The sequence below is a fragment of the Pongo abelii genome, chromosome 1 (genome assembly GCF_028885655.2).
Source record: "Pongo abelii isolate AG06213 chromosome 1, NHGRI_mPonAbe1-v2.0_pri, whole genome shotgun sequence".
Lineage (NCBI taxonomy): Eukaryota > Metazoa > Chordata > Mammalia > Primates > Hominidae > Pongo > Pongo abelii.
The window spans coordinates 169,629,066-169,643,318 of NC_071985.2; the positions used below are offsets into that span (position 1 = coordinate 169,629,066).

At 37.2% G+C, this 14,253-nt stretch overlaps 1 protein-coding gene across 6 annotated transcripts in view; it reads left to right on the forward strand.

The window, feature by feature from the left end:
* The window catches only part of ITGB3BP (integrin subunit beta 3 binding protein), an 81,986-nt gene that overhangs the window by 14,212 nt on the left and 53,521 nt on the right, over nt 1-14,253 (forward strand). For 5 of the 6 annotated variants that reach the window (XM_003775677.5, XM_003775674.4, XM_024249464.3 and 2 more), the window contains exon 2: nt 2,358-2,400. The exons of the other annotated variant lie outside the window; for it this stretch is intronic. In XM_003775677.5, coding sequence (XP_003775725.4) covers nt 2,358-2,400 — 43 coding nt within the window. The remainder of the gene's footprint in view (nt 1-2,357; nt 2,401-14,253) is intronic. 6 annotated transcript variants of the gene reach the window in all.

The following is a 14,253-nucleotide window of genomic DNA, read 5'->3' on the forward strand; positions in this document are numbered from 1 at the left end:
TCTATTCCTACCAACAGTAAAGTAATCAATTTAGTATATTCTCGTGATTGTGTTAGTTGTAAAAGAGTGGTTGGGCCCAGTTCTAATATAATGTTAAGAATAGATGGTCATAAACTCTGTAGTGGGTTTGCTCTTCTTTTCCCTTCTTTAATTCCTTTCCCTTCAATTCAATAAAGATTTATTACTCACAGGGCCTGAGATCTGAGTTTCTCTCCCTCAAGATGTGTGACAGTGGGCAAGTTGCACAAACTGTTTTCCCTATTGGCTGAACTAAGTGATTTTTTAGATTTCTTCTAGTCTTGTCTATTATATCTTTTAAGGATTCTTTTAAGTATTATAACTTTTGGTTATTAGATGTCTGAATTATCTGAGTACTACACTACCCTCAGTAAATAATATTTTTAGATTGTCACCAAACATAAAATGGGAGATGACAGCCTATTTTAACTCAGCTTACTTTCTTGTTTACTATTTTTTACGTATTTCCTTGGGTTTCTTAGCTCAACCTGGGGCCTAATCTGTAAACTTTTTAAAAGCAAACATTTAGTTACTTTCTCTAAGAATTAACCATTGATAATAAAGCAATATTTTGAACAGTTAATAGCAGGATGGAATTTGTCTCCTTCTAAAAGATAGTATTGCATCTTAATAGCATTTAGAAACAAAGGATAAGAAATGCTGTACTGTTTAACTTTAGTTTTTTAATTTCTATTTTCTTCTTTTTTTTTTTTTTTTTTTTTTTTGAGACAGTTTTGCTCCCGTTGCCCAGGCTGGAGTGCAATGGCACGATTTCCGTTCACTGCAACCTCCGCCTCCCGGGTTCAAGCGATTCTCCTGCCTCAGCCTTGGGAGTAGTTGGGATTACTGGCACGCACCACCACGCTAGACTAATGTTTTGTATTTTTAGTACAGACAGGGTTTCACCATGTTAGGCTGGTCTCGAACTCCTGACGTCAGGTGATCCACCCATCTCAGCCTTCCAAAGTGCTGGGATTACAGGCGTGAGCCACCACGCCTGGCCTAATTTCTATTTTTGAAGTGTTATAAATACCAGAACATCTTACATACCCAAATAGGGCAATATGTATTCCAAAGCTAAATATAAATTTTAAAAAATTATCTGCATTTTAGTTTGTTTGTACCTCTGTTTTCTTCTTGCCTCATTGGGAAATCAGATTAAATTGATATTAAGTAGATTTCTAAAAGCATAAATAATTCTTTACACCAGTTTAATCTCAAGAAATAATGTTGTGATAGGCTAATGTGGATATAGTAGCAAAATAATCTTTTAGATAAATTTTTGTACTTAATATTTACTGTTCAATGATTTTCTTAGATTGACCATCTCTTCTATTTTTTTCTTATTCCTGTCCTTTGTAAATCAATAGTTCCTTACGAATAGTCATTTTCTAAGATCAATACAAACTTTTGGGGGATTTCTGTAATGTAATATAATATAGTACAATCTTTTTGCTTTATGCTCTAATTCTTTAATATTTTAATTCTATGTCTGTTTCTCAAGAATCAAGAAGATACTTTTAACACTGCATTTGTCACTGAGAAAACTAGTTTTAATTTATATTGGCCTTTTTCTCCTTTGAACATTTAGTCTGCATTCAATAAAATGTTGATGACTGCTCTTTAGAAGACAGCTGTATGAAATAAAGTATTATAAATATTCAGCTTCCCTTTCTAAGCATTGTCACCAACAGCTGGGCATCCAGTTTAGCAGAACAGATTTTGCACACAGAGAGCCTGGCATATTCCTGAATCAGTTTAGTGAAGGAAACAAAAAATAGTTTCTTATGGATTGGGGACTTATAAAGACATAGAGCATCTGTTCCTCAGTTAAGTCATAGTCTGGTTGCACTGAATCATGTTTAAAGCTAGAATAATGTGCAAAACTTTTTTTCGCCATGCTCATACCTTTAACACGTAGTGCACTGTTTCTGTACTATACTTTCAACATCTCCACTGAAAGTGTATAAATTATTTTGCTCTTATATATGATATTGTAATAGTGGTATTTTAAAGCAGACAAACTTACTTTTATAAGAGTTTTTATAATATGACTGATGTTTAAATTGTACGTTAGTCCTTGTATATATAACTGCATATATTTTTTAAAGAAACTCATTTAAATATTTAATTATGATCCCATTTAGAGATATGCAATTAGAATCAAACCTGTCATCATAAATAATTGCTTTCTTCATATGGTATTCTGCTTTAATACATAATATAAAAATTGGTTGGTAGAACTAAGAATCTTTGTTTATATATCTTTCCCTTAATTATTGGGCTACTTTAAATAAAGCATGTCAAATCTAAAATTTCTTTAAATTTTTTGTTTGTAGTGTTAAAAGATCACTGAAATTGGATGGTCTGTTAGAAGAAAATGTAAGTATTTGCTTAAAAGTTTGTCATTGCATAAGATTGTGTTTTCAGTTTTTAACTAGATTTACCTCGTTAAATATTAAAATTATCAAGACACAGTGTGATGTAATTGTGATTGGTACACCATTTTCTGCATATAAGATATTTTAGTTTTTGTAAATCTAATATGTGGAAGTTCCTGGCCAGCTTGAGGTGTTCAGTTAAGAAGCAAATTAATTATTTAAAAACCTTAATGAAATAATTTAGTAGAAATTAATTCACTATTTGTGGAAAAAAATAGTCTGCCACTTAAATGTACAAGAAACAATATGGGACAATGGCAGTACTTTTAATCTGCATACTATAATCTGCTAAAATGAAATGAAAACATTAGTAGCATTTTTATATCAAAAATGTAATTACCTTCCTCAGCTATGCTGGCATGGATTAAACAGCATAATACTAACACTGTAATAAATCGCACCACAGTTATCACAATGAAAATTAAATTGTACTGTTGCCATTACTTTTTGTAAATTGAGTTGTAGCACATTCCCACTGCCAGCATATCATGACATATGTTAGTTTATTATCTTTTCATACCAACTATGGATCTAGATAGAAACACTAATACTGAGATACTTATGACCTCAGTAATCTTAAATGCAGGTAAATTGGTGAGAAAGTAAATTAAAACAAATAGCTAGTCAATAAGTAGGCTCCTCCAAATTCACATATGAATGCCATTTCAATAAATGGGTTTTATGTGGAATTTTTCTTTGGAAGACTCACTGGTATTTAACAAAACAGAAATTTACCATTTAGAAAACTTGCTACATGCTTTTTAAAAATTTTTAAACAAAGGTGGCAAAGTACTGCAATGACACTAAAAAAATCATTAACAGTATAATTAGCAATTTAGAATACCATTATCCAACTTGTTCTGTGCAGAATGCAGCTGTGACTGTAATTCTGCATCTGTTTCTTTGGTCAGAATGGTTTTTTGGTAGATGAGTAGTCCAGCTTGAAATGAAATACTGTTCTTTCCTGCCCCAAAGCTGTTCTTTGGGAGATGGTAACATTGTTTAAATGGAAAAGAATGACTGTTTCAGAACCCATTCTCTTCATGAAGTAAATTGTCATCATGGCAGGCTTTCTTTGTATTTTTTCTTCAGATGAAGATGTGTCAAGGTAGCCAGTGCCACAGCTGATATCCTATACTAGAAAAATACATTGTTATGTTTGGCCCAGTTCTGTACCTTTCAACAGAACTTAAATTGATTTAAGCTTGTACCAACTGATTTAGTAGTACCAGTTGATTTAGCTTGATACTGCATGATCACATCTGCCCGAAGGAGGTTCCTAGCATACTAGCTTGGGCATTTCTATTTCCTGACCAGTTTCTGGTATTTTCAGCTTTGTCCTCTTGCCTTATTTGTTTGAAGCTCTATATTTACATCTTAGAGCTAACAGCTTTTGTTCTGTTCTGGTGTTAGGTCTGGGCTTCTCTCCATGGCTACATACACACTTCATCTACTCTAGTAACAACTTAGCCCTGAAGCAACCTGGCTCCCGATTATATACTCACTTGGCCCATGGCCCCATTGAGGCTGCCTTAGCCCATGCAAAAGGAAATTGGACATTCAAAATATATACCTACAATTTTAGGAGTACTTAATTGTTGTGAAGCTATAGTGGAACTAGTAGTAACTTTGTGGTCATTTTACCTTACCAATATGTTGCTGAAGGGGGAAGGCTCTGGTTTCTAAGGGAAAGAGATGGCCCTTATATGCCAGTTGGTGGAAGTGGAGCCTGTTCATCCTAAGCAATGGCCATATCCAGAGATATTTGGAACTCCTAACTCCCAGTGTTCCTAATGCAGCTACAGATCTTCATGGAGATTAATGCTTCATGATGTTTGGGCAAGGTTCAAATACCGTTTTCTTATGGCTCTTGATATGGTTTACTGTGTCCTCACCCAAATCTCATCTTAAATTGTACTCCCGTAATTCCCACGTGTTGTGGGAGGGACCCGGTGGGAGATAATGTGGATCATGGGGGCAGTTTCTCCCGAACTGTCCTCATGGTAGTGAATAAGTCTCACTAGACCTAATGGTTTTATCAGGGGTTTCCACTTTTGCATCTTGCTCATTTTCTCTTGCCACTGCCATGTAAGAAGTGCCTTTTGGGCAGGGGTTGCAATCCTAGTCTCTGATAAAACAGACTTTAAACCAACAAAGATCAAAAGAGACAAAGAAGGCCATTACATAATGATAAAGGGATCAATTCAACAAGAAGAGCTAACTCTCCTAAATATATATGCAACCAATACAGGAGCACCCAGATTCATAAAGCAAGTCCTTAGAGACCTAGAAAGAGACTTAGACTCCCACACAATAATAATGGGAGACTTTAACACCCCACTGTCAACATTAGACAGATCAATGAGACAGAAAGTTAACAAGGATATCCAGTAATTGAACTCAGTTCTGCACCAGGCGGACCTAATAGACATCTACAGAACTCTCCACCCCAAATCAACAGAATATACATTCCTCTCAGCACCACACCACACTTATTCCAAAATTGACCACATAGTTGGAAGTAAAGCACTCCTCAGCAAATGTAAAAGAACGGAAATTATAACAGTCTGTCAGACCACAGTGCAATCAAACTAGAACTCAGGATTAAGAAACTCAAAACCGCTCAACTACATGGAAACTGAACAACCTGCTCCTGAATGACCACTGGGTACATAACGAAATGAAGGCAGAAATAAAGATGTTCTTTGAAACCAACGAGAACAAAGATACAACATACCAGAATCTCTGGGACACATTCAAAGCAGTGTGTAGAGGGAAATTTATAGCACTAAATGCCCACAAGAGAAAGCAGGAAAGATCTAAAATTGACACCCTAACATCACAATTAAAAGAATTAGAGAAGCAAGAGCAAACACATTCAAAAGCTAGCAGAAGGCAAGAAATAACTAAGATCAGAGCAGAACTGAAGGAAATAGAGACACAAAAAACCCTTCAAAAAATCAGTGAATCCAGGAGCTGGTTTTTTGAAAAGGTCAACAAAATTGATAGACCACTAGGAAGACTAATAAAGAAGAAAAGAGAGAAGAATCAAATAGATGCAATAAAAAATGATAAAGGGGATATCACCACTGATCCCACAGAAATACAAACTACCATCAGAGAATACTATAAACACCTCTACGCAAATAAACTAGAAAATCTAGAAGAAATGGATAAATTCCTCGACACATACACCCTCCCAAGACTAAACCAGGAAGAAATTGAACCTCTGAATAGACCAATAACAGGCTCTGAAATTGAGGCAATAATTAATAGCTTACCAACCAAAAAAAGTCCAGGACCAGATGGATTCACAGCCGAATTCTACCAGAGGTACAAGGAGGAGCTGGTACCATTCCTTCTGAAACTATTCCAATCAATAGAAAAAGAGGGAATCCTCCCTGACTCATTTTATGAGGCCAGCATCATCCTGATACCAAAGCCTGGCAGAGACACAGCAAAAAAAGAGAATTTTAGACCAATATCCCTGATGAACATTGATGTAAAAATCCTCAGTAAAATACTGGCAAACTGAATCCAGCAGCACATCAAAAAGCTTATCCGCCATGATCAAGTGGGCTTCATCCCTGGGATGCAAGGCTGGTTCAACATACACAAATCAATAAACGTAATCCAGCATATAAACAGAACCAAAGACAAAAACCGCATGATTATCTCAATAGATGCAGAAAAGGCCTTTGACAAAATTCAACAACCCTTCATGCTAAAAACTCTCAAGAAATTAGGTATTGATGGGACGTATCTCAAAATAATAAGAGCTATCTACGACAAACCCACAGCCAATATCACACTGAATGGGCAAAAACTGGAAGCATTCCCTTTGAAAACTGGCACAAGACAAGGATGCCTTCTCTCACCACTCCTATTCAACATAGTGTTGGAAGTTCTGGCCAGGGCAATCAGGCAGCAGAAGGAAATAAAGGGTATTCAATTAGGAAAAGAGGAAGTCAAATTGTCCCTGTTTGCAGATGACATGATTGTATATCTAGAAAACCCCATTGTCTCAGCCCAAAATCTCCTTAAGCTGATAGGCAACTTCAGCAAAGTCTCAGGATACAAAATCAATGTGCAAAAATCACAAGCATTCTTATATACCAATAACAGACAAACAGCCAAATCATGAGTGAACTCCCATTCACAATTGCTTCAAAGAGAATAAAATACCTAGGAATCCAACTTACAAGGGACGTGAAGGACCTCTTCAAGGAGAACTACAAACCACTGCTCAAGGAAATAAAAGAGGATACAAACAAATGGAAGAACATTCCATGCTCATGGGTAGGAAAAATCAATATTGTGAAAATGGCCATAGTGCCCAAGGTAATTTGTAGATTCAATGCCATCCCCGTCAAGCTACCAATGACTTTCTTCACAGAATTGGAAAAAACTACTTTAAAGTTCATATGGAACCAAAAAAGAGCCCACATTGCCAAGTCAATCCTAAGCCAAAAGAACAAAGCTGGAGGCATCACACTACCTGACTTCAAACTACACTACAAGGCTACAGTAACCAAAACAGCATGGTACTGGTACCAAAAGAGAGATATAGACCAATGGAACAGAACAGAGCCCTCAGAAATAATGCTGCATATATTTACAACCATCTGATCTTTGACAAACCTGACAAATACAAGAAATGGGGAAAGGATTCCCTATTTAATAAATGGTGCTGGGAAAACTGGCTAGCCATATGTAGAAAGCTGAAACTGGATCCCTTCCTTACACCTTATACAAACATTAATTCAAGATGGATTAAAGACTTAAATGTTAGACCTAAAACCATAAAAACCCTAGAAGAAAACCTAGGCAATAACATTCAGGACATAGGCATGGGCAAGGACTTCATGTCTAAAACACCAAAAGCAATGGCAACAAAAGCCAAAATTGACAAATGGGATCTAATTAAACTAAAGAGCTTCTGCACAGCAAAAGAAACTACCATCAGAGTGAACAGGCAACCTACAGAATGGGAGAAAATTTTCGCAACCTACTCATCTGACAAAGGGCTAATATCCAGAATCTACAATGAACTCAAACAAATTTTCAAGAAAAAAACAAACAACCCCATCAGAAAGTGGGTGAAGGATATGAACAGACACATCTCAAAAGAAGACATTTATGCAGCCAACAGACACATGAAAAAATGCTCATCATCACTGGCCGTCAGAGAAATGCAAATCAGAACCACAATGAGATACCGTCTCACACCAGTTAGAATGGCCATCATTAAAAAGTCAGGAAACAACAGGTGCTGGAGAGGATGTGGAGAAATAGGAACACTTTTACACTGTTGGTGGGACTGTAAACTAGTTCAACCCTTGTGGAAGTCAGTGTGGCAATTCCTCAGGGATCTACAACTAGAAATACCATTTGACCCAGCTATCCCATTACTGGGTATATACCCAAAGGATTATAAATCATGCTGCTATAAAGACACATGCAAACATATGTTTATTGCAGCACTATTCACAATAGCAAAGACTTGGAACCAAGCCAGATGTCCAACAATGATAGACTGGATTAAGAAAATGTGGCACATATATACCATGGAATACTATGCAGCCATAAAAAATGATGAGTTCATGTCCTTTGTAGGAACATGGATGAAGCTGGAAACCATCATTCTCAGCAAATATCGCAAGGACAAAAAACCAAACACCGCATGTTCTCACTCGTAGGTGGGAATTGAACAATGGGAACACATGGACACAGGAAGGGGAACATCACACACCAGGGCCTGTTGTGGGGTGGGGGGAGGGGGGAAGGATAGCATTAGGAGATATACCTAACGTTAAATGACGAGTTAATGGGTGCAGCACACCAACATGGCACATGTATGCATATGTAACTAACCTGCACCTTGTGCACACGTACCCTAAAACTTAAAGTAAAAAAAAAAAAAAAAAAAAAAGAAGTGCCTTTTGCCTCCCGCCATGATTCTGAGGCCTTCCCAGCCTTGTGGAACTGTAAGTGCAATTAAACCTCTTTTTCCTCCCAGTCTCGGGTATGTCTTTATCAGCAGCATGAAAACAGACTAATACACCTCTTCTAATGAGGGAAGCAGAGATATGGACCATACCCTGTGTTCTTCCTATAATATACGGAATGTATACTGCCAGTACCACAATTTGCTGAACCTCAAATTGTTGGGTGTTGTAAGGAGGTGAAGAAAGTTCCAATTTATAATCATCTACTGTATTTGGGCTGCTTGAGTTGTTGCTCTCCAAGCGTTGTTCCTAGATGGATTTTCAGGAATGAAGATGAATTATATATTACAAACTGTTGCCAATGGCAGTCCATATGAATTTATATGGATAACTGGCTACCTGGCCATATACCAAGCCAGCTTGACCCGATCTTTTTCAGGCCACTTCAGTGAGAGAATAGAAGATGCTACGGTTGGGAAGAGAAGAGCATACTTCTTACCAAGGCCAGCTTAATAGGCTTCCTGCCAGAGGAGTAGTGGTGCAGGTTTTGTTAGGGAGGTTTGCTGATTTATATATAGATATCCAGTCAAGAGTACTCCATAACTTATTAGTAAGACACCTCTTTTTTTTTTTTCGAGACAGGGCCTCACTCTGTTGTCCAGGCTGGAGTACATTGTTGTGATCACAGCTCACTGCAGCCTCAACCTTCTGTGCTCAAGCAATCGTCTCACCTCAGCCTCCAGGGTAGCTGGGACTACAGGCGCGGGCCTCTATGCCCAGCTAATTTTTTGTATTTTTTTTTAATCAGTTTCGCCATGTTGTCCAGGCTGGTCTCAAACTCCCAAGCTCAAGCAATCTGCCCATCTCGGGATTACAGGTGTGAGCCACCATGCCTGGCAGTAAGGCACTTCTAAGTCAGATTATTCCCATTGCCTAACCTAATCTCTCCAATCCTAGAATGTTTCTCTCACCCCAAAAGGAAACCCCATACCTATTAGCGGTTAGTCTCAATTTCCTCCTCTTCCCCTCCCCCTGGAAACCACTAATCTACTTTCTGTCTGTATAGATCTTCTTCTGAACATTTCATATAAATGGAGTCTCATAATTTTGTATCTGGCTTCTTTCATTTAGCATAACATTTTCAAGATTCAATTTACCTATTTTTTTCTTTGATTGTCCTTTTGATGTCATATCCAAGAAACGTATAATCCATGGAAACACAGGTTTTTATCTACGTTTCTAAGAGTTTTATAGTATTAACTCTTTCATTTAGGTCTTCCATTTTGAGTTAATTTTTGTACATGGTTCAAGGTAGGGACTAGATTCATTACTTTGCATGTGTATAACCAGTTACTGAAACAGATATCCACATGTAAAAAAATGAATCTAGTCCCTACCATTTGCTGAAACGACTATTTTTTCCTTTATTGAACAGCCTTGGCACCTTTGTTAAAAATCAAGTGATCATAAATGTATGGATTTATTTCAGAATTCCCAGATAAATTCCATTTGTCTATCTATATATATGTGTTTATGCCACTACCATGCGGTCTTCATTACTGTAAGTTTCTAAGATCAAAAAACGTTTTGATTATAAGTTTGAAATCAGGAAGTATGAGTCCTTCAACTTTGTTGTTCTTTTTCAAGATTGATTTGGCTATTCTGTATCCTTTGTAATTCCATATGAATTTTGGGATCAGTTAGTCCACTTCTGGAAAAAAAAAAGGCATTGGAATTTTGATAAGGATTACATCAAATTTGCAGATTCAGTTGGGAAATTTGCAATTTTAACAATAATAGTAAGTCATCCAAACCATGAACGTGAGATATATTTCTATTTATTTAGATCTTGCTTATTGTCTTTCAATAATGTTTCATAGTTTTCAGTATACAAGTCTTATAGTTTTCTGATTAAATTTATTCCTAAGTATTTAATTCTTTTTATGCTATTAATGGAATTGCTTTATAATTTCATTTTTAGATTGGTCACTGCTAATTTATAGAAATACAACTGATTTTTACATATGGATCCTATATCCTGCTGCTTTGCTGAACCCATTTATTAGCATTAATAATTTGGAGATTTTCTTTTTTCTTGTTTTGAGATGGAGTCTTGCTCTTTTTCCCAGGCTGGAGTGCAGTGGTGCGATCCCGGCTCACTACAACCTCCGCCTCCTGGGTTCAAGCAGTTCTCCTGCCTCAGCCTCCCAAGTACCTGGGACTACAGGTGCACACAACCACACCCAGCTAAATTTTGTATTTTTAGTAGAGACAGGGTTTCACCACATTGGCCAGGCTGGCCTCGAACTCCTGACCTCAGGTAATCCGCCCGTCTCGGCCTCCCAAAGTGCTGGGATTACAGGCGTGAGCCACAGCCCCCCCACCCTACTTAGGGTATTCTATATATAAGATCAGGTCATCTGCAAGTAGGGATAGTTTTACTTCTTCTTTTGCAATCTACACCTTTTATTTCTTTTTCGTGCCCATTGCTTTGGCCAGAACCTCCTGAACAATATTAAGTAGAAGTGGCAAGAGCAAACATCCTTTTCTTGTACCTGATCTTAGAGGGAAAGAATCCAGTCTTTCATCATTAAGTATGATGTTAGCTCTGAGTTTTTCATACATGTCTTTTATCAGATCGAGAAAATTCTGTTCTATTCCTAGTCTGTTGAGTGTTTTTATCATGAAAGGATGTTAGATTTTTGTCAGTTAACTTTTCCTGCATAATTGAGATGATCATGTGTGCTTTTTTCTTTTATTCTCTTAATATAGTGTATTACATTGATTGATATTTGTATGTTGAACCAACCTTGCTTTCCTTGGATAAATTCTGCTTAGGTATGACATATAATTCTTTTATGCTGCTGATTTCAATTTGCCAGGATTTTTACATCTATATTTATAAGGGATTTGGGTCTGTAATGTTCTGGTATCACGATAATACTGGCTTCAAAGAATTAGGAAGTGTTTCCTCATATTTTTGGAGAGTTCGAGAATACTTGGTGTCACTTCTTTAAACATTAGTAGAAAGGCTGGGTGCAGTGGCTCACACCTGTAATCCCAGCACTTTGGGAGGCCGAGGCGGGCGGATCACCTGAGGCCGGGAGTTCGAGACCAGCCTGACCAACATGGAGAAACCCCCTTCTCTACTAAAAAATACAAAATTAGCCAGGGGTGGTGGCACATGCCTGTAATCCCAGCTGAGGCAGGAGAATTGCTTGAACCCAGGATACGGAGGTTGTGGTGAGCCGAGATTGCGCCATTGCACTCCAGCCTGGGCAACAAGAATGAAACTACATCTCAAGAAAAAAAAAAAAAAAACGCTAGTGGAATTCACCAGTGAAGCTACCTGTCCTGGGCTTTTCTTTGTTGTAAATTTTTTGAATATTAACTCTATGTCTTTACATGCTGTTGGTTTATTAAGATTTTCCTGTTCTCCATAATTCAATCCTGGTATATTATGTGTTTCTGGAAATTTGCCTATTTCATCTAGATGATCTAATTTGTTAGCACGCAGTTGGTCATAGTAGCCCTTTATGATTTCTTTTATTTCTGCAAGGCCAGTAGTAACATCCCTTTTTCATTCCTGATTGTATAATTTGACTCCCCATCCCTTCCTTCCTTCCACCCTCCCTCCCTCCTTTTCTTCCTTCCTTCATCAGTCTAGCTGAAGATTTACCAATTTTGTTGATCTTCTCAAAATACTGACTTTTGGAATCACCACCTCTGATCTCTATTGTTTTTTCTCCATGTCATTTGTTTTCTCTTTGTCTTTTTTTTTTTTTTCCTTCTGCTTGCCTTGGGTTTAGTTTGCTTTTCTTTTTCTGGTGTCTTAAAGTGGAAGCTTAGGTTATTGATATGAGAGCTCTCTCTTTTAACATAGTTATTTGCAGCTATAAATTTCCCTCTGAGTACCACTTTCACTACATCCCATTAAGTTTTTGTATGTTTTGTTGTGTTTTGTTCTTAATGTGTTTTTTAAGTTTTAAAAAAATTCCTTCTTTGACCCATTGGTTATTTAGCAGTATGTTGTTTGATTTACACATATTTGTGTATTTTCTAAGTTTTCTTCTGTTATTTTTATTGTTGTTCCATGTGACCAGAGAACATTCTTTATGAGAACATTGTATTATTTTCCTCTTTTTAAATGTGTTGAGACCTGTTTTGTGGCCCAACATGTTGTTATCCTGCCAAATGTTTTATGTGCACTTGAGAAGAAGGTGTATTCTGCTGTTGTTGGGGGAGGGTTCTATAGATGTCTGTTAAATCTAGTTGGTATATAGCTTTGTTCAAATTTTCTGTTTCCTTGCTGATTTTCTATCTAGGTTTTCTATTCTTTATTGAATGCAGGGAATTGAAGTTTCCAACTATTATAGTTGAATTTTCAATCTCTCCCTTCCAATTCTGCCAGTTTTTGTTTTATGTATTTTGGGCCTCTCCTGTTAGATATGTTTATGTTTATAATTGTATATCTTTTTTTGTTTTTTGTTTTTTCCCCAATACCAAAAAGTATTTATTCATTGTATTTTCTTGGAAAAAAGAAAGAGGGGGAAAGGAAAAGCATATGTTACAATAGTGCAACAGAAAAGAAGTGCCCAGTACAGTAAATTGACCATCAAATAAACACACCCCAGTGATAAAGTCATCAGAGTCCAAGGGAGCTCAGTCTCCTGCAGTTCAGGAAGATGGGGAAGGGATCAAGAAAAGAACAGACAGGTACACACTCAGCCTACCTTCTGTCCTTCCCTCTTCATGAACTCAGACTTTTGCACAAAGCTTTAGTTTCTATCAGTAAACATCGAGCTACATTTGTCCATCTCTTATTAATCAGTCTTGTGGCCACTTTGACATACATTTTTTGCACCTATATAAAAGCTCCTGAGTGACTTAGATACATTTATCTTCCTTTTCTTAGTCTCCCCCCCAGGATGAGACACATGTCACCCAATACATTCTATTTGCCCTGTTTGAACAAAGGGATGTAAGTTTATAGTGCTCTTATGGCAGGTAAATGAAACTCCCTTTCTCTTTAGCTACTATGACTACAATCACTACTGCAACAATGCAGGACAGTGGCTCCAGATACTATTAACAAAAGCCCTTGGTAATGGGTCTAGGTCTCTAAGTCCAGAATTTTCAAAAGTTAAGGATTTTTTGTTCTATTTTATTTTTTTAGAATAGGGATCTCATTCTGTCATCCAAACTGGTGTACAGTGGTATAATCATGTTTCACTGCAACCTCGAACTCCTAGACTCAAGTGATCCTCCCAACTCAACCTCCCGAGTAGCTAGGACTGCAGGCACATGCCACCACACCTGGCTAGAAAAATTAAGAATTTTTGTCTTTGCTTCATATGTTTATTCCTGGGCAACACAGATGGGTACAGGCATTTCATTTAAAAAACCTATGCTTACCACCTCATACTTTCATACACACACACACACATCTTAATGTGCATGGTAGATTTAGTTTAATCTCAGTGAAGGATAGATCTGGTGTGTGAAGCAAGTCTAGTACTCTAGGATTAGAGACTTGGAATAGGAATCCTTTATTGCATATGTAGACAACTTCATCTAACCTTGTTCCTCTCTAGGCCTTTCACCTGGCCCAGGCTCTAACCTCTCAGCACCACCTTCCTATTCATACTCATGTCCAGTCTTCCAGTAAAATGAGATCAAGTCATGGGACAAATCAACTGAAACCAAGTATCCCAAGAAACATTATCAAGCTGGAGGAGTTTTAAGAAGACATTGCAGTAGAAAAGCCAGCCCTTATTGACATAAATGAGGTAGTCCAATAGGCTGTATACTCCAAGTAGTTGTTTTTTATGGTGATAATTTAACAA